The 20,409-nt window shown below is 36.7% G+C and overlaps 2 protein-coding genes across 4 annotated transcripts; both read right to left on the reverse strand.

Annotated features, from left to right (window-relative positions):
- Positions 1-5,154: 5,154 nt before the first annotated feature.
- Positions 5,155-8,714, reverse strand: LOC18016731 (trehalose-phosphate phosphatase A). Of its 3 annotated transcripts, XM_024156531.1 has the most exons (13): positions 7,950-7,965; positions 7,797-7,861; positions 7,235-7,647; positions 7,004-7,147; positions 6,823-6,894; positions 6,617-6,742; positions 6,472-6,528; positions 6,285-6,386; positions 6,133-6,210; positions 5,962-6,031; positions 5,815-5,885; positions 5,633-5,728; positions 5,155-5,557 (listed from the first exon to the last, which is right to left on the reverse strand). In XM_024156531.1, exons 3-13 carry the CDS (start codon positions 7,520-7,522, stop codon positions 5,507-5,509), a joined length of 1,155 nt encoding a protein of 384 aa, XP_024012299.1. In that variant the 5' UTR covers positions 7,523-7,647; positions 7,797-7,861; positions 7,950-7,965; the 3' UTR covers positions 5,155-5,506. The 3 variants fall into 3 exon arrangements, with proteins under 3 accessions (XP_024012299.1, XP_006401974.1, XP_024012298.1); XM_006401911.2 differs by lacking the exons at positions 7,797-7,861; positions 7,950-7,965 and adding an exon at positions 8,420-8,714 and having other exon boundaries at positions 7,004-7,144; XM_024156530.1 differs by lacking the exons at positions 7,797-7,861; positions 7,950-7,965 and adding an exon at positions 8,420-8,714.
- A 10,947-nt stretch (positions 8,715-19,661) lies between these two features.
- Positions 19,662-20,012, reverse strand: LOC18016732 (root meristem growth factor 5). The gene is made up of 2 exons (XM_006401912.1): positions 19,899-20,012; positions 19,662-19,814 (listed from the first exon to the last, which is right to left on the reverse strand). Exons 1-2 carry the CDS (start codon positions 20,010-20,012, stop codon positions 19,662-19,664), a joined length of 267 nt encoding a protein of 88 aa, XP_006401975.1.
- Between the last annotated feature and the right edge of the window lie 397 nt (positions 20,013-20,409).

Consider the following 20,409-nt stretch of genomic DNA (forward strand, 5'->3'; position numbering starts at 1 on the left):
GTAATTAATTAAAATATCAAATAATGAGGTAGATAGTTACCCTCCATCTAGTGAAAGAGAAAAATCGCAATACAATAATATGCCTAGAAGACCTTTCACGATTCGTCCAAAGATCTTCAAATTTCCTTGCCAAGTTATCCCAAGCAATATATTTCAAAGTTTCTCCACTGTATATTTAAATCATTTAGAACATTATTATTATACTTTAAAATTGGTTTCAAAATAAAAAATATACAAATAACAGATGTTCTCAGAATAAGTTGTACACACCTGAAATCTTGAATTTTAAAACGAATAAGTGGACGTTCCGTGGGTGTGTCCGATGTATCGGACATAGGAACTCCCAACTGAAGTTTCTGAACAAATGTGACAACGCCGAGAAGATCAACTGCAACAATAAAGGTGTGCCTTTATACATGTTGGAGTTCCTTAGATAAACGATTTTTTTAAAAAAAGTTGTAAGAAACATACCAAGATATCTATCTGTATGAATAAATCTATATAAAATATTCATGAAATTATAAAAATAGTATATTCCTCTTGAAGACTTCGGATCGGTTTTCTCAACAATGGTATCCTCGAGGAAATGTATATGATAGTTGTTTGATGATATACTTGGACGAATCACTCTGTCAGTAACTTCAAAATTACCAAGAAAAACGCAATCTCCTTCAATATCATATTGAATAGTAGACAGGATGCGATTGCCCTACACGGTTTATAAAAATAAATAATTTAGAAAAACATTCCTAAAACATATAAACGGTAAATTTTTTCAAACTTGAAAAACTTACAAATTCATCCGCAAGAACTAACATCCGATTAGGTCGATCGAAGATAGTTTAATCATAATAATCTCTTAGTGTCTGAACACAAATACGATATCCACCGTTTGAAATCTGAAGATCGGAAAGTCTTTCACAATGAGACATTCTTTGTTTTAATAATTTTGTGAAGATGAAAGATGAAAGAGTATAAGAAAATGAATAGTTTTCTATGTGATGGAGTAAAACGGTTACTGTTTTAATGTCGTCTTAATTGAAACTCTCGTGTAAATTTATGACAGTTGGTTGGAAATAAAAAATCACAAATTAAAGTTTCAAAAAAATATAATTAGGAAAAAACAATCTAGGGCAACATTAAAGTTCCACGATTAAATAAAATACGCCAAAATGTTCCACAAATACCCCAAACAAAATAAGGAATAGAGTTCAAACGTTATCCACCCATGGGACAAATTGGTTACAAATATCAAAAGCAATAATCAATCACCAGAAATGCATTTCTGCAATAAGTTCATTACGATGTCTTGCTTCTTCATAACTTCATTGGGATCTCTTGCTTCGGTTGCTTTTTGTTAACAGATCTTTCACCTTCATCCAAATAGTCGGGACTCTTAATTACCTTCTTAGAAGAAGCAGTGAGTGAAGATCCAGGCGATGGATTCTCAAGTTCGCCTGAACTCGTAAGCATCAACGGTTGCTGGAGACATATGTACATTGTTGATGTCTTAATTTAACTAAACGATGAAAAAAGCGAGCTTTAGAAGTTTGTAAAAATTTATCATATATTATCTCTGATCGAGAATCTCACTCAGTCATAATGTCGACATCTTGAGACCATAGTTCTACTACATACGGCGACTGGCTTCCTTTTGTATGTTCTTCTGAAACTGTTATTTTGAAAAGCATCCTCATAGTTAGGAGCTTTGTCAAGCCATCAGTGAGTCCTCTTGGTAAATCATGCGCATCATTATATATAATGGATTAATATTATTTAAGAAAATGTAAATATTGCATAATGTACAAAATTATTACACAACTAACCTCATCATTTTGTTCCATTATAGACTCAGTTGAATGACCTAACAACCTTTGAGCAGTGTCATCAAACATCAAGAAGTGGACATCGACGTTTGAATCATCAGTTACAAATAATACAATGTAGTACCTACATTGTTTGAAATATAATAAAAGAATGAGTTATTTAAACGTTACAATCATAAACATGTAATGTAGTGTCGGAATAAATGTATGATGAGACGAATCAATGTAATAAAATAAGGCGAACATTAATCCAGTCAATCAGAGAAAGTCAATATTTATAATTCTGCTATATGTGCTAAATATATTACCTAAGAAATAATTAATGAAATAAGTAATGTTTTATTGACTTTATGGGACAAATCATTGTATTACCTTGCGACAATGGTATCATATGAATAAATATCACCACAATTCTTGCAACTGAAAAGAGGAATCCTCTTATCGTAATCTTCATCATCAGACATAATTCCATGCTCTAAAACTTTGATGTTGCAAGGTTTGCATGCCCAATAATACCACAGCTTTGAAGTGTCAATGTCTTTGACCGTAACACATGTTACAATCTTGCCACGCTATAACAAAACCATTAATATGTATATAGTTAAATGTAAATATATTTATACCATTTTCAAAATATATAGCTCATACCACTTTTGTATCACGAATTCCAGCTATCGTCCGCCTCTTATTTTTCACACCTAAGAATTCTTCACGGTAGTCAATAGCACCACCCCAAGAAGTCGAATAACTCTGTTCAGCATGCACAATCATTTGATTGTTTTTTGGCAACCTACAAAAACGTAATCCTATAATTATATAAATTCTACAATTTTAAAATGATATTAAATTGTCACATAACAAACTTTTCTCTGAAGTCTTTCACGATCTTGAAGTCAGGATCAAACAGAATTTTGGTGGAGTTGAAAGCATTTGATATTGAAATGTCACCTATACTCGGAATATTGAAATGTCACCTATACTCGGAAAACATTAAAAAAAGAATAATTAACAAACTAATTCAAACCCTAAATCTCTAAAAACTGTATATATATGAATAGGGGATATAGTGATCTAACTTTTGTACTCTTTTATACAGACAAATCGCATTACACACACAACAATAACAGCCATATGTTTATTAGTGTACTCAACAGTTGCTTTAGCATATTGTCCCCATAGTGTACATTTCAGTTGGACATCGCTTCATCAGTAAACATATTAGCGTTAAATTTTTTAAAAATATTGTTATCTTTATATTGGTATGATATCATAACCACTTACTTGGTATCCCGAAGTGTTATCATCAATTTCTCGCTGATCCCACTTTTTCCTTTAGTTTTTATAACTTCCATACTCCCAACGGTGACAATTTGTCCAATGACATCTTCAAGAAAAATATTTGTATTCAATGATAAATATGTACATTATTATAATATAAATTTCATAATCAAGATGATGACATACCGATGAGGATGTTTTTGTCGAGTTTGTCTTCCTTGATTGACTTGAAATCAGAGAAATATTTCTCTGGCAAATCTGATGGAAAATCATTAATCTCCTTAGCACGGGTTGTCCTGCACAAAGCGATCTTGTATGGTAATGGAGTCGTCCTAAAATCATCATAGTATTCTTTAATTATGAAGCAATTAATAGAAAGTGATTTTCCTTCTATAAGGATCCCTTTATGTTTTGCGATCAATTCTTCATCAACAGTAGTGTGAATCCTAGTGCCCTGTGAATCACACGTAAATAGTATTACTATATAATCTATAGATTACTTAAAATAACAATAAGAAAAATATATAAGATCGCATACAAACCTCTTCGTCAACCAATACCATTTCTATAACAAAGCCAGACTGCCTATTCTTGACTTTCCAAAGTGAAAATATAATAGCTCTAACTTTCTGAATTTCACTTGATTGATCTAATTTGGCAAATGGAACTATAGCAGGCCTGAACGTCTGAGGACTAAAGCCATTTTAGTGAATGAGAATGGTAGAGTTTTAGGATTTACGATAGGTGGTATATATAGGGAGAGGAAGTGAATGAAAACATTTTTAAAATGATGTTAGGCGGGATTTCAATTATTTTGAGAAAGATAATGAAATGAAGAATATGGATATTTGGAATGTGCGTAGAAGTAGGTATTGTTGCGGGAATATTTAAAAATCAATATATTCAAATTGATTTAATTGCCAAAATTGATGTTTAGTATTAAACTGTAACATAAATTCTTGTTTCTTTTTGAAAAATTAATTATTTTGAGAAAGAGAATGAAATGAAGAATATGGATATTCGGAATGTGCGTAGAAGTAGGTATTGTTGCGGGAATATTTGAGAATCAATATATTCAAATTGATTCAATTGCCAAAATTGATGTCTAGTATTAAACTGTAACATAAATTCTTGTTTCTTTTTGAAAAATTAAGATTTCTGTATATTTTGTTACATTAACTCCGGTAAATCCTGCTAATAGTTAATGTAATCTTCCATTTTGGGAATCATTTATATTTTCTTACGCGGAAAATATTTTAAGAATCAATCATTCCAATAAATTTAGAAATGGGCTTTTCAGACGTATAGGCCAAATATTCTTAAAAACAGATAATTGGGTCGGGTTGGGTATAAAGATCCGCGTGTTTATCCATTTGTGATTTTCTCTTTTCTTAATTATTTTATATCATAAAAACTTGGACAGAATTTACACATCAGCATCATCATCCAATGAAATTGCGCAGAGCTAGCGACCTTGCCATGTCACATTTGACATGGAATAAATGTCATCATTGACGTTGGCAGGGAGGTTTTCTAAGCCAATCAAATTAAAAAAAAAATCGGATTTTTTCATTAAACTACATTCTCATTTAATATATAGGATATCTAATTAATGGAATGACGGTATTTATAATATTTATAATACATAAAATAGTGATCAAAATTGAATAAGTTCATACAGTACTTCAAAATATTACGTCTAAAATATATAGAACAATGATCATAAGATCTCAAAACTATTTAAACTAAATTATTTAGATACTACTATATTTTTGTTTACTCTCTTCTATTCTATATTGTTTTCACGATCATGTCTTTCAACATTAAAATGCAAAGAAATCTAACAAACAAATATACTCAAGAATAAAACAACAAATAAATCTAAACTATTATTAGATTTTCAAACAATCTTACATCATAGCGGAAAAGTTAACTAGTTTTAATTGAAAAATGAGAACCTTATTTGGCATATTTTTTCTCTATAATAAGATAAGTTATTGCTTCACATGAAATGCAAAAAAAAAAAACCCAAAATGAGATAAAAGTTTTGAAGTAATCCGAAATTTAATAACACCAAAGAACCACTTGTCCAAGATGAAAGAAGAATTTACAATTGTAAGAGAAAACGAAGATAAGAGACTGATCGGAAAAAAGATCTCCGGCATGTGTTTAAGCCTTCATGTAATCTCTCCACCGACGCCGTTAAGTTAAATCTAAACGGTAATTTAAACAAACTTTAAAGAAAAAACAAGAACTGAAGAAAGAAAACTAAAATGCTTTTACTTTTGCATCATCTCTCTTTCTCCATTCCCTCTGTATAACAATAATCTTCTAACTTCCATATATATAATATATATATTAACGTCAGCCATTTTCTTCTACTTCTTCTTCCTCCTCTTCTACTAACCCATTGATCTCTTCCATGTCACCAATGATTTCAGAAACTCCATCACCTGAGATCAAACTCATGGTCAAGAATCATAACCATAGCTTAAGTATTTCACTATTTAAGTGATTTATTAGTTTACCTCAGATGGATCACGAAGCGAGTAAAAGGCATTGGTGTCTTTAGGCACAGCAGAGACTAATACACCATAACCGTGGTTTGGTCCATCTCGTAATACCTGACATCATTGCCCCTTAAGTCAAAACTAGTTCTTTGATAAGAATGTTTGGAATTTGAGGTTTGGATCTTATAGCAATAACAAACCTTAAATGCATCTTCGTCTGTTCGATCATCCCCGACATAGATTGGAAGAACATCCTCACAGTTGTTTAGGCCTGAAGAAATGTTTCAGTGTCAATGACCAAACCAAGATTCAGAACAGAAGCAGAGGAGAAGAGATTGTGAACATACCAAGAGATTCAAGTAGAAATGTCACAGCTTTCCCTTTGTCCCAGTCAATAACAGGTCGGATCTCAAGAACCTTTTGGAAGTAAGGCAAACAAACCAAGAAACAAAAATCAAATCTTTGAAACTTATTCGAACTTCTTTTGTTGACATTTATCAGAGATTCTGATATTTTACCTTGCGGCCATGTGTTAGCCGTAGCTTTGGATATGTTCTAATGACATCATCAACGCATTGTGCAACCAAATTCCAGTTCTGTGTAAAGAAGAGTTATTAAAAAAATTGGTTTAAGGGAACCAAACTGGTTTATCAAATAGAGAAAACCAAACCTTTTCTTCTACATTGCGGTAATGCACAGAGATGCAGAACTTGTTGTCTTCTACTTTTGCCCCTTTGATATCCTTTGTACTCTCTACAAGCGAACAAAGCACCTGAGAAAGATCATTTCAACAACCAACAATCAATCCAATGTTTTTATCACTAAGCTATACATTAGAAGACTGTATTGTGAAATACCTTATCGATCATTGGTAGAAACTCGCTAGCAGGCTGGAACAGATTTACATCTTTCCCCTGAAATTTTCCAAAAAACCACATTTCAAGAATCTGATCTATTAAACCAAATATTGCAGAAAAACAAGCAAAAGCAAGAAAACAAAACCTTTTCGTTGACTGATACAGTACGGCTAAGTTGTTCGTGGTTTAGAGATTCTCCTGCAGGACTCATGATATCCATTCCATGGCTTCCAGCGTAATAAAGTTCACTCAATCCAACAAACTCATATACCTGAAGCAAAAAATGGTTAATTACATTAGACCACACAACAAAACTTTCTTGATGAAGAAGATGAAATGTGTAAACATTACCTTATCGCGGCTTCTTCCACTAATGATCGCTGTTGGGAAGTACTTGGCAACGTTTTGCACTGCAGTACGCATCTAAACATGTAAAAACGGCATAAGGCATAAGATTCATTAGGAGGATGAAGCACAGATTTGAGTTGTTTTAGCATTTGAATTGAATAAAGATAAGTTAAGAAAAACTTACAGCACTTGACATGTACGCACAATCAGGTTCCTCAACTATAGGAGAAAGTGTCCCGTCATAATCAAGAAACAATGCTATTCTTTTGCCTTTTGCAAAACTCATGATTTTCTCAAAAGTAGTAAGAGCTGATGGATACTTGAGCTGCTATTACAAGACAGAAAACAAGATCATCAGATCATAACAACATTGCAATGTTCAGTAAAAAGAAAAGGAGAACAGTAAGGAACAGACCGTCCATTCACGATAAGTCATGTCCGTAGCATCGCTGCTTATGTTGTCTTTGTTAAGTATTGTTGGAGGAGGAGAAGAAGATTTCATTGCATCAAGCCAGCCACTGGACTTCACATCATCAAGGATACCAGTTTTCTTTCTAGGAACGGTTAGCAAAAGATTGTTGTTCTGTGAAATAGCCGTGGCTGATGAGTAAGGGAGTCTATTCTGACGAATGGTTAATCTTGAATTGCTTATTGGCGGAGAGTCAGTCATTACAGGAGACGAGTGACCAGATTTTATGTCCATAACAACAACACTAGATGATTGTTACCAAACTATATATAGATATCCAAGTTTCTTCACGGATAATTTGGAAAGAAGAAGCTCCAACTTTCTTAACTCAATATAAGAATCCTCTTCCTCGAAGGACCCTGAAATGCAGATCCCAAGAAAGAAACAGAACACAGTTAAGACAAAGCTACGCGAGGTGTGAACAAGGTTTTATTCTGTTTGACTCAAAGAAATTAAATATTTTTGAAAGCATTCTATTAAGCTAATATAACAGGAAGACATTGGATACCAAAGTTAGATATTGGCCTCAAGCTATTCATCAAATGAGAAACAAACAAAAAAGGTTTTGTTTTCCTGACAATTGTTATGAAAGAGTTAATCAAGAAAACACATTATTCATGAAATGACTTGACTTTATAATAGAATTTTGCAATTGTAACACCTCTATGAGGGTTCTGCTACCAAAGGAACAAAATTGGGAATATTTGTCCAAACAGAATTTCTGACTCATACAGAAAAAAATCTCACATTTGAAACTTATGTACATTGATAGAAAACAGATGTATACATGTATATAAAAATTGAATAGCGTATTGCCACTAATGCATCAGAATTTGTATGGTTTCGAAAAATACATTAATGTTACCATTTACCAAGTTTCTATAACACACTTGCAGGATATAGACAATTGAAAAACATGTTAGACCCACCAACTATTCAGAAATGTGTAACGCGTAAAGCTTGACAAATCATTGTCACTCAACCAATCCAACCCACAAAGTACCAATTCCAAAAAACCCAGAAGAAAAATTCCGGTTTTTAAACCGGTTCAGGCATTTAATCATAAGAAAACCGAATCCGAGCTCATAACGAAGAAGAACACAGAGAGGGAAAACCAAGAGGAAGACGAACCTTGAGCTAACAAATTCCTGAGACAAAATGCAGATACACCTTCGAAACTGAAAACGGAAACGACGGGAAGAAGAAAAGATTTTTAAAAGACGGATTTTTTTTTCTCTCCTTCTCGATTTTTTTTTTTTTTGTTTCTCGCGGTTTCTCGGCAATCAAATAAGGGACACAGAAAATAAATGGGAAAGACGAATTGTTTTTTCTTTTTTTCTAAAGATTTGGCAAAAGAAGAACTGTGAATGTCTTTAAGTCCCCGAGAAAATCGCAGAAACTATCCCCAAAATAAATAAGTCCAAAACTTTTACTCTTTTTCTGATTTAGAAAATAAATAAATAAGCTTTTTCGGAAGGTTCAGAATAAATAAATAAAAAACAAACAGAACTTTTTTCGTATTTAATGATTCAAAACTCTCTCCCGACGGTTGTTGACTCGCCACAAGGTTTTTGAACATATAAGGTGACGTTTACGTGTATTACACGTACCAATGAAACCAGCGCGTGAGATAAAAGGAAGACGAATAGCGCGTGGATTAATTACCGTGATTAAGAAGAGTTTTTCCTCCCACGGTGGGTTGTTACAACGCGATGATGGTTAACTAATTTAATTTAATTATTTAAGTAATATGGTTATTAATAGCTCCAAAAAAACCGCCGATCATATTGAAGGGCCCCACACTATGGATCTATACTACGGCGCTAGACACGTGGCAGCTGGTTTGCCCGATTAGTCGAGTCAGGTCTGACGTGGATAAGTCACGGTGGGTCCCGCCTCGGTGAGATGGCTTGCCTGGTCCGGTCGCTCTCGGACACAGCTGGTGAGTGGTGAGGTCGGTGACGGTTTTTTATTTTCTTTCCTTTTTTAAAGAAATCAATTTTTAGGCTTAGTTCCAAAAAACAACAAGAGAGACCTCTCGTGGAGTCGACATGGGCTCCACGTGACCAAAACTTTCTAAACCATAGAAGTTGCTTACGTGGCGAAAAGTTGTGGCCTGTTGTTGGAGATTAGCCCATTTTATGATTTTATTTTTATTTTTTCTCATCAGTTTTTAATTAATTTTTTTACCTGTCATGTTTTTAACTTTTTTTAGCAGAGGAACAATATTTTGAAATTTAATAATATGCAAACACTATGTCAGTGTCAAATAAAAAAAACTAAGAAGTCCAAATCAAAATAATTGAATGATTTGGTCACAATTTTTTTAATAGATATTAAAATTATGAATGATGAAAAGATGTCGTTGAGTTTAAGCATAATCAGTTTAGCGAGTAAAAGTTGGTAATCACTGTATATTTCTATTCACTTGACCAAATTTGATTATGGATTATGGTTTTTGTAGATAGTTTTGTTGAACCTAATAACATGGTTCAAGAAAAAGAAAAGCTAAACCAACGTCTCAAAGAAGTTAAAATTGAAAAGTCGGGTCAAACTTAGTTTTCACGAGAGGCAAGTGTAAAATTTAAACATATTAGAACAAAGATGGTCAAAGATTCTGACAAGAAGACGACAAAAGTAGAGGAACCATTTTATAAATGGAAAACGAAAGACTGTGAAAAAAAAAGAAGATCGAAACAAAAACAGAAAAAGAGATTTGGCTTTTCGAGGAGATGTAAGGTTCGTTCAGTACCAATGAGGGAAGATTGTAGGACCAGTCTCACAGTTGGATCCCCATTTCTAAATTTACTTATATTTTTTAAATCACCATATGAATTATGTTAAATAAATGTTTTATGTTGAAAGGCAAACAAACAAGTTAACATTTCTTTATGATTTTAAGTAGAGTATAAAAAAATTAGGAAGATCTTTTGGAAATTGAAATTTTACCAGTCAGAATCTTCTCGTTTGACGCCGCTGTTTCTGCTCCTCCCTTTGACTATCCCTCAAGCCTCAACAACTCCTCTTCTTCTTGTTTTCTTTTTCTTTTCATTTTCTTATATTTTTCAAAACCACAAAAAATATTGCTAAGTACTGTAATTTACTAATCCAGTGAAGTTGGTTTGCCCAAGTGGTCATGGAAATATGTCATCTATGATCCATCATGAAATTAGTTCCAACTTCCATAAAATAGATATGTGATTAGTGGTCAATACTCAAGACCACTAGAGTAGTTGGAAAAAACAATATGCACAGTGGTGCTATAGTTATGGCTTGGTAAGCAAGTAACCAGGCTCATTTCCACATCGCCTGCTCACACTTATCCCGCTGATTTGTTTTCTTTGAATCAGTGAAGTCCACCTTGGTTTCATCATTGGAAGTCGAAAGATTACATGGAGCGGCAAGTCAGTTTGGTGTTGTCAAGGCAATTGAAAAGTTTTTTTTAATACTTTCTTATTAATGGAATGCTAACATTTATGTATAACTTTTTTTGTTTAATTATAAACATAGGTGTTATTCTGTTAGTCCTAACATTGATGACATAGGTATTCGTCTAATTATATTAATTAGGGGGTTTATTGATTTTATTAATTGAATCATTATATTCTGTTAACAAGTGACAAGGAGCACGGCCGGAAATCACCAAACTCAACAGAACGAGAGCAGTGAATGAAACAAATTAGAAAGAATCAACGCCAAAAACTTTCAAACACCATCAAAATCTCGTCTACCTTCTCAGAAGAAGCATGACGACTTGGGCTATGCATCACCACGACCACCATTGCCAATTTCAAAGCCGGAGCTTCAAGAACAAACCCTTGTCTTTCAAAGCCATCGAAAAAACAAACTGACATACAAATACTAAAGAGGCACTCGGGGCTTAAACAAACAAACAAACCCTTTAATAAGAGACCATATTGGATCCATGACTCTCTTGTTTATTAATTATCAAAGTCTGGAAAAAAAAAAAAAGGCAACACTTAGTTAAATAGGGGGAGGCTAAACCTACAAAAAAAAGAAAATAACAATAATCTAGAAAATAGAAACTAAACATAAAAACCTAAAACCCTACGTATAAAAGGAAAAGAAATATGTAATCATCAACTAGACATTGAGACTCTGAGAGGTAACAAATCCAATCTTATTTACTGAATTGCCGCCACCTCTTCTATAAGTCTTTCTCCAAACATAAAAAAAACGCTAATTCTCAGATCTCAAAACTCATGTGCGACTAAGTAATTGCTTTCGTTGAATTCAAACAAGATCAGTTCGGATGTGTCGACGTTTTGTCTCGGACGCTGGAGCCCATTGGTTCAGTCTCGAATGCTCTTCAATATCCTAGCAAATATGTGGATGCGAAGGAAAGTGATATTCGAGCTTGGCTCCTTGATAACTCCAATTCTGTCCACTGCTTGCTCGACAGTAAAATTTGGATTGGCCATTGCATAAATGGATTCGACGACGTTCAACGATTGAAGAAAGCCTTTGCATATATCGGCATCGAACCTCCCAAAGCCAAAGCTATCTACGATACACGTGTCTTGTTGTCTTCCGGATACAGGAAGGTATCTTTGTATTTGGATTTTGTTCTTTGTTAACTTGTTGATTTTGTGATTTTGTAACATCTATAACTTAAAGTTCTTCTTTTTTTAACCAACCATTTCATGCAGACCTTGCGGTACGCGTTGGTTTAGGTAATGAAGGAATCAATTGCCTAGAGAATCTTAATGCTATCAAGCTTTGTGCAGACATTGTGTCATTATATGTAAGTTCATATATATATATATATATAAACACATTATATGTAAGTTGTTCTTAGATAAGCAAGCATAAAGAGTTACAAACTGTTTGTTTGTTGTCTGAGCCAGATAAGTTGAAGAAATATGTGGGTTGTGGTTACCATCCCATGATTTCTTATCTCATAGATTTAACAAATGCTGCAGCTGTTATGGCGCGTTTCAATGAGCCAGACATTGAGAGGTAACAAAATCCAAACCTACTTGTTCTGTAAGTCTTTCTCTGCCTCTTCCAAACCCTAAAAAAGAACTTATTTCTCAAATCTCAAATCATGTACGACGATGTAATTGCTTTCTTTGAATTAAAAAAAATCGTTTTGGGAGTTACCGGTTCGGATCGATGGATCTTGTGACTGAGACGCTGGAGCCCATTGCTCAGTGCCACTCTATCCTTCGTAGACCTTATGGTGGTTTCAAGGAAAGTGATATTCGAGATTGGCTCTTTGACATCTCCAAAACTGTCGGCTACGCTCTCGACAACAAAACTTGGATTGGCCATGGCATAAAGGAATCTGACATTCCAAGTTTGGAGGAAGCTTTTGAATATCTCGACTTGGACCCTCCCAAGCCTAAATTTATAATTGATACACGTGTCTCGTTGTCGTTCAACAGAAAGGTATCTCATGTACATTTGGTTGATTTTGTGATTTTGTAACATCTTCTAACGTAAAGTTTCTTTTTAACCAACCAATTCATGCATGCAGCTTGGCGAAATTGCGGAAGAAGAAAAGGACACGTCAGCAACCAGGCGATTTGAAAGGCGATTTGCTTCTCTTGGGTTTTGCCACTGGCCGCTTCCCTACGCTAGGGTTCCGGCAAGTATGACGGCGCAGGAACAGGAGGTTCCCCCGTCTCAGGAGGTTGCGCAGGTCTTGGAGGTTCAAGCTTTGGAGGGTTCGGTGCAGAAGGAGGATGGTTTGGGTTTGGTGCAATCGGAGCATGGTTTGGTGGAGGGCACGCAGATGGGAATTGTGAAGGAGACGCAGGAGGACCAGCAGGGTTTGCAATCTGATCGTGAGGTGATTACCGTCTCAAAAGAGACACTGAAGGAAAAGTCTTGGGTTTCGGTGGTTGCCCCAAAGATTGGTTTGCAAAAGTTTGATGTGGTGGTGGAGGATGTAGATGGTGTGGAAACGATCAAGGTTCCAGATAGCGTCTTCGAAAATGCCCCTCCTCTTTGGGAGGATTGCATTGTTGGGAAGTTCGCAGCGAAAGCGCCTCATGTGGGAATGATCCACATGACGGTCAATAAAATTTGGACGTTGGGCAACAAACAGATTAAGGTGGATGTGTTTGTTGTGGACGATACGACTGTGAAATTCAAAATTCCGGACGTTGCAATAAGATCTCGTGTCTTACGTAGAGGGATGTGGAGTATCAAAAATATTCCAGTGATCGTCTCCAAGTGGAGTCCTGTAGTAGAGGAATCTCAGCCAGAAGTAACCTCTATTCCCATGTGGGTAACGGTGAGCAATGTTCCACGCTCAATGTCTTCTTGGAAAAGTCTAAGTTTCTTGACGAGCCCGTTGGGAGAGCCTAAGAAACTGCACCCGGATACACTTTGGGCGAAAAGTTTCGATAAGGCTAAAGTGTTTGTTGAAGTTAACTTGGAGAAGAAGTTACCGGAATCTTTCAGCTTTAAGTCTAGCTCGGGGCTAGATATGATAGTGTATTACGACTTTCCGTGGCTTCCCCCACGATGCGCGTCCTGCGCTAAATGGGGTCACGTCTCGGGAGATTGTAGAGCAGTTCCAGGTGACAAAGTCATCCTGCGAAGGCCTTCCTCGCCTGAGCTGAAATCTCCACATCGGCAATCAGGAGCAAAGGGAGGAACAGGAGGAGCAGATTCTCAAGCTCAGGTGAAATCTCCCCTGTCGAGAGGCCAATTAGGGGAGACAAGTGTTGGAAAAACAAAGGAAATGAGTGTGGCAGCAATCCCGAAAGAAAACACTAGTAGTTTGGCTAATGATACTGCATCGGAGAAGCCATCCGAGGAATGGCAAGTTGCAAAGTCTCCGGTTAAATCCAGAACCAAAAGTCACGAGGTGATTGATGAGGTGGTTGTGTCTGCGTCTAGATTTGTTTCCATTGCAAACAATGAAGAAATTGACCCCATTGAGGAGACAGCGAGTGTCGAATTAGAGCATGATGAAGGGGAGAAGGTAGAGGAGGCGGAGGGTGTTGTTGAACTCCCGCACAAGGTGAATACGAATGTGTACCCTGGAGGCCGAACTACTCTCCCTCGAGGATCCAAGTCAACACATAAATTCCTAAACCCCTCTTTGAACCCACAAGCGGGAACCTCTTCTCCACAAGGTTCAGGTAGGAAAAGGAATAATAAGTCTCGCAGAAAACAACAATCTTAATGAAGGGTTTTTTCTGGAATATCAGAGGTTTTAATAAGAAAAAGAAACAGGAGATTGTGAGGAATTGGTGTCGGGAGAATGATTTTCTATTTGGAGGTTTAATAGAAACTCGAGTGAAAGAAAGTAAGGCAGAAGGAATACTGGCTCAAGTATTTTCGAGCATCAGAGATTAGGAAGAATCTGGGTGGTTTGGAGGGATTCTGTTCTCCTAACTCCGGTGTTTAAGAGTGATCAACTGATCACAGTTCTGGTGAAGATTCAAGGTCAAGAGGACGAGTTCCTCTGCTCTTTTGTATATGGTTCGAATTTCTTGGAGGATAGAAAAATGCTATGGGATGACTTACGATCTCATTATTATTCCCCGATATATAAGCACATGCGGTGGATGGTGCTTGGGGATTTTAATGAAACTTTTTCTCGAGAGGAGCACTCTATCGTGGATGTTGTCGACACTAGTGGTATGTTGGAGTTTCGCACGGTTGCTAGAGATGTTTCGCTCTCGGATATGGGATCACATGGGCCTTTGTTCACTTGGAGCAATAAGCGGTCGGAGGGGCTTATCTGAAAGAAGTTGGACAGAGTCCTCATAAATGATATTTGGTTAAATAGCTGGCCGAATTCATATTGTGTTTTTGAAGCAGGTGGATGCTCAGATCATCTGCGTTGCAGGTTTTATATTGATGGGGATTGCTCGCGTCCGAAGAGGCCATTCAAGTTCTCTAATGTCATAGCTTCAATGCCTCGGTTTCAATCAGAGCTCAAGGAGTACTGGGATGACACAATTCCTTTGTTTCACTCTACTTCGGCCTTGTTCCGATTCTCAAAGAAACTTAAGAACTTAAAGCCGGTGGTCAGGAAAATTTCGAGAGAAACTCTAAGCAACATTTCGCAAAGGGTGAAAACCAATTTTGAGGACCTTTGTTCAAAACAGGAAAGCAACCTGCAGAACCCGTCTCTGCAGCTGCAACAAGAGGAGAATAATGCTTTTGAGCGCTGGGAAAAATCAGCTCACATTGAAGAGAGGTATCTTTGTCAGAAGGCGAAGATAGCATGGCTAAATGTAGGGGACAAAAACACAAAGATTTATCATAAAGCTGTTAAGATAAGAGAGGCGAGGAATGGTATAAGAGAACTTGAGACAAGGAATGGGTTGTTGTTAACGAGCAAAGTTGAAATTAAGGAGGAAGCTGCTTCGCATTTTGCGAATTTTTTGAATGAGACACCTGAGGATCTTCGGGTAACTACAGTCGAAGAACTTGAGGAGCTAATGGGGTACAGATGTTCAATGGAAGATAAACAGTTGCTTCTGCGAGAGGTAACGGAGTTAGAGATAAAGGATGTCTTATTTGCCATGGCTACTAATAAATCGCCAGGACCAGATGGGTACACCGTTGAGTTCTTCAAAGAGAGCTGGCATACAATCCGGAATGATCTTGTGGTTAGTGTTCAGTCGTTTTTTCTGAAGGGTTTTTTGCCTAAAGGAGTAAATTCAACGATTCTTGCCCTCATCCCAAAGAAAGAGGGAGCCAAGCAGATGAAAGATTATAGGCCAATTGCTTGTTGCAATGTGACCTATAAGTTGATATCTAAGATTGTGGCTAATCGTCTTAAGATTATTCTTCCTAAGTTTGTCTCTCCAAACCAGTCGGCTTTCATCAAAGATCGCCTCCTTGTAGAAAACATGCAGCTCGCGTCTGAACTAGTATCTGGTTATCACAAAGAATCAATTTCATCTCGATGTGCTCTTAAGATTGACATATCCAAAGCTTTTGATACTGTCCAATGGGATTTCTTACTGAAGATTTTGGAAGCAATCAATCTGTCGGAAAGCTTTATTCATTGGATTCGTCTTTGCATAACTTCGGCTTCTTTCTCTGTTCAGGTGAATGGTGAGTTAGCTGGATACTTTGGAAGCTCTAGAGGATTAAGGCAAGGTTGTTCTCTTTTGCCTTACCTTTTTGTTATATGTATGGATGTTTTGTCTCGGTTGCTTGATCGGGCAGCGAATCTGAGGCGATTTGGTTATCACCCGAAATGCTCAAATCTGCGATTAACTCACTTGTGCTTTGCGGACGACTTAATGGTTTTTGCTGATGGAACATTGAGGTCGATTGAGGGTATTGTTGCTGTATTCGACGAGTTTGCGAAAATGTCGGGTCTTCGTATCAGCCTCGAAAAGTCCACTGCATATTTGGCTGGTGTATCTGATGAGGATAGGGGTCTGATTTCACAGCGCTTTGCATTTGGCTTCGGTGAGCTTCCTGTTCGATATCTGGGGCTTCCTCTGCTTACTAAGAAAATGAGATCTTTGGATTACGCGCCTCTTATTGACAGAATCAATCGGTGGATGAGCTCTTGGACAGCTCGGGCTCTTTCTTTTGGAGGGAGATTGCAGCTTCTTTCTTCTGTCATCGCGAGTCTCACCAATTTCTGGTTGGCCGCTTTTCGCTTGCCTCTTGGTTGTATCGAGAAGATTGAGAGTCTCTGTTCTGCTTTCCTCTGGTCTGGACCTGATCTAAACCCTAGGAAAGCAAAAATACCATGGCTGAATGTCTGCAAACCTAAGGATGAGGGAGGATTAGGTCTCAAAAGTTTGCGGGAAGTGAATGAGGTTTGTATGTTGAAGCTGCTGTGGAGAGTACTTACTGCGAATGATTCTCTTTGGGTTCGCTGGGCTCGATTGAATCTCATGAGGAAATCGTCGATTTGGTTAACCCCGAGTTCTGCATCCTCCTGCCTTGGCTCTTGGATGTGGAAGCAGATTCTGCATTGTAGGGAACAAGCTGCTCCTTTTCTCAAAGTTGAGATCGGAAATGGCTCTAATGCCATGTTCTGGTACGACAACTGGTCTAATTTGGGTTATCTGTTACCACAAATTGGTTCGCGTGGCATTATAGACCTGGGAATCAGTGAGGACGCTACGATGGAGGAGGTTTTTGCTACACATCGTAGAAGGAGGCACCGGGTGGAAATCTTGAACAAGGTCGAAGAGGAGATTGATTTAGCAAAGCAAAGACGCCGGCCAAATGCTGCGGATCAATACCACTGGAGATCAAAGAATGGAACGTACACAAAGAATTTCAGAACCAGCACTACCCGCGATCAGTTGCGACGATCATCGCAGAGAGTCCCCTGGTCCAAAGGTATCTGGTTCACCCATCATTGTCCTAAGTATAGCTTCATGGCCTGGCTCGCTATTCATAATCGTCTCACCACTGGCGATCGAATGCAAGTCTGGAGTCCAAATATTCCCGTTGCTTGTGTTCTCTGTAACCAGGAGCCTATAGACACTCGCAATCACCTGTTCTTTGTGTGTTCATACTCCTCGGAAGTTTGGAAAAATGTGGCAGAGGGAGTGTTGCTACAAGACTTTGCCACAGACTGGGATTCTGTTGTTGAGCTAATCTCGCACAGCAGCCGGGATCGACTGCAGAGTTTCTTTGTTCGCTACTTATTTCAGATGACAATCCATGTGTTGTGGAGGGAGAGGAATGACAGAAGACATGGAGCTAATGCTTCACCGCCGATGAAGCTCATTAAGTTCATCGACAAAGGGCTGCGAAATCGTCTTAGTGCTATTCGCATCCTTGGTGACACCCGATACGAGGAGGGCCTTCAGACCTGGTTTGCCTCCAGACTGGCGGCTTGAAGATCGAAGTCTGTAATTATCTAGTTGGAATAGCTCTAGTTCATGCTTATGGATTTAAGCTCTAATCTGCTCGCATTTCATATGTAGAAAACGCTGTTTTTTTTTGTTTGAATAAAATTTAACATTCATTCAAAAAAAAGAAATTGCGGAAGAATTTGGTTTAGATAATGAAGGACGCTACAGCAATGAGGAATGCGACAACGCTGACGATTGCCACCAGAATGTTAATGCTATCAAGCATTGTGCACGCATTGTGTCATCAACTGTAAGTTCTTTTATATATATATATATATATTATAAACACATTATATGTAAGTTGTTCTTATATAAGCAAGCATAAGGAGGTACACTGTTTTGTTTGTTATTTCTTTGCAGGAGCCGTATAAGCTGAAGAAATATGGAGGTAGGGGTTTCGAACCCATGATTTGTTATCTCATGGATTTAACAATTGCTGCAGATGTAACTGCACGTTCCAATAAACTAGACATTGAGAGGTAATCTCGATTAATTTTGCTTAGAACAATTCAGAATTTGTTATTTTGGTCTTTGATGAAGATTAAAAGATAGGATTCGAATTTGATTTACAAGTTGCTTTATGCAGCAAGAAAGAAGTGGTGACTCCTGTAGATTGAGATTGAGGTTAGCTTCTTCTTTTTTTTTTTTTTTTTTTTTTTGTCTGTTGCCATTACAAGCTTTCAGTATTGTTCTTGTCACCATTGTCCAATAAGTTCTCAAGTTTGTCACCATTATTGTAATTAATGAGCAGCTGGAAAAAAATGTTGTGGAGACAGTTCTAAGGGATGCGATGCAGTTGCTATAATTAGGGAGTTAGAAGAGTTATACTTGTTCGGTTGACATTTATACTTCGACAGTCATCAAAATGTTGTAATTGAAAATCTTCTACAATTATGGTTTGACTTTTGCTATAAATGATTTTATTGAGTATTATTTTGTTATGTTCATTTTGTCGTTTACATTTTTTTTTTTTTTAAGTTTAAAAATGTACCTCACGTCAGTTTGAAAATGATAGGAACTTATATGGAAGTCATTATTTAACTGTCGTTAATATAAAAGAAACCGACGGTAGTTTTTTGACGTTAATTTTGTAAGTGGAATGGTTTTACTGGTCTCTAAGTCTCTAACAAATGTGTAGAAGTGGCTTTGACGATTTGAAATTGTGATTTAGGCGATTCATATCATTTGATTCATTGAATTCATGAAAACTGATTTCGCTGAATGTAATGCTTATGTAAGTATATAATTGAAACAATGCTAATTAATCGACGAGAATTACCTTATAAAAAAATAGAGAGAATATCAACGTCTTTTTTATAAAAAACAGTTTGGAGATGGATGAGTCTCATTTCAAAAACTTACTGAAAATAGATAGACTTTGTCAGCATGAGAAACATAAACCTATACTTCAAAAAAAAAAACAAAAAAACAAAAAAAAAAACAAAATGTCACATTTGTAAACATATTAAGAAAAATGGTTAAGGACCTATATACTCTCTCACATACAAAAACTTCTAAAGATGAAAAACAAAAGAGAGAGAGAGGTTTCAGTTATGACGTGGTGGCCGAGTGGATGGCTTCGGATAATCTGCAAAGAACAGTGGTGGCCGATGGTGGCGGTTCTTCACTGCACCCGGAACAAACCGAGAAACTCTAACCGGTTCTTTAGATGTCAAACCGGAGGAGATAACATTTTGATCCTAAACCACACACAAAACAAAACACATTAGTTTTTAGAAGATGAAAGTATAAGAAAGCGAAAGTAAATTAAAATCATCAAGAACCTTGTCAAGCGAAAACCGAGAATCTTTGATGTGAACATTGTTGAGGTGACGAGAATCCGAAAGATGCAAGAGCAGAAACAAGAGAAGAATCAAAGCAGCATGGGCTGAGCTCATTGGTCACAACCAGAAAACGGTCACAAGGCTTAACGATTATGAAACGTAAAAGGATTTAGTAGGTAATAGTCACTATATAATATGAGCAAGTTCACACATATATATTTGAAAATTTACACCGACAAAGCAAGAATAAAGAAGTGTTCTTATATTTATCAATCCATATGCATGTGTTGGAAAAACTCATGGGAATAGCCAAAGATGAGTCAAAAAGAGAGAATAAAAACAAAAGGAAAAGGACATTTAAACCTCGGTGAAAAACGAGTGGTTTACTATTTCTTGTCTCTCCACACTTCTCATTTGACCGTTCCTCCAAAACTTACCGACCAAAAAGTTAAAATACTCAAATAAGAAAATGCAAGCTACTTCCAAATTGCATTATTTTATCATATGTGAT

The sequence above is a fragment of the Eutrema salsugineum genome, unplaced genomic scaffold (genome assembly GCF_000478725.1).
Source record: "Eutrema salsugineum unplaced genomic scaffold, Eutsalg1_0 scaffold_2, whole genome shotgun sequence".
In the NCBI taxonomy this organism is placed as follows: Eukaryota; Viridiplantae; Streptophyta; class Magnoliopsida; order Brassicales; family Brassicaceae; genus Eutrema; species Eutrema salsugineum.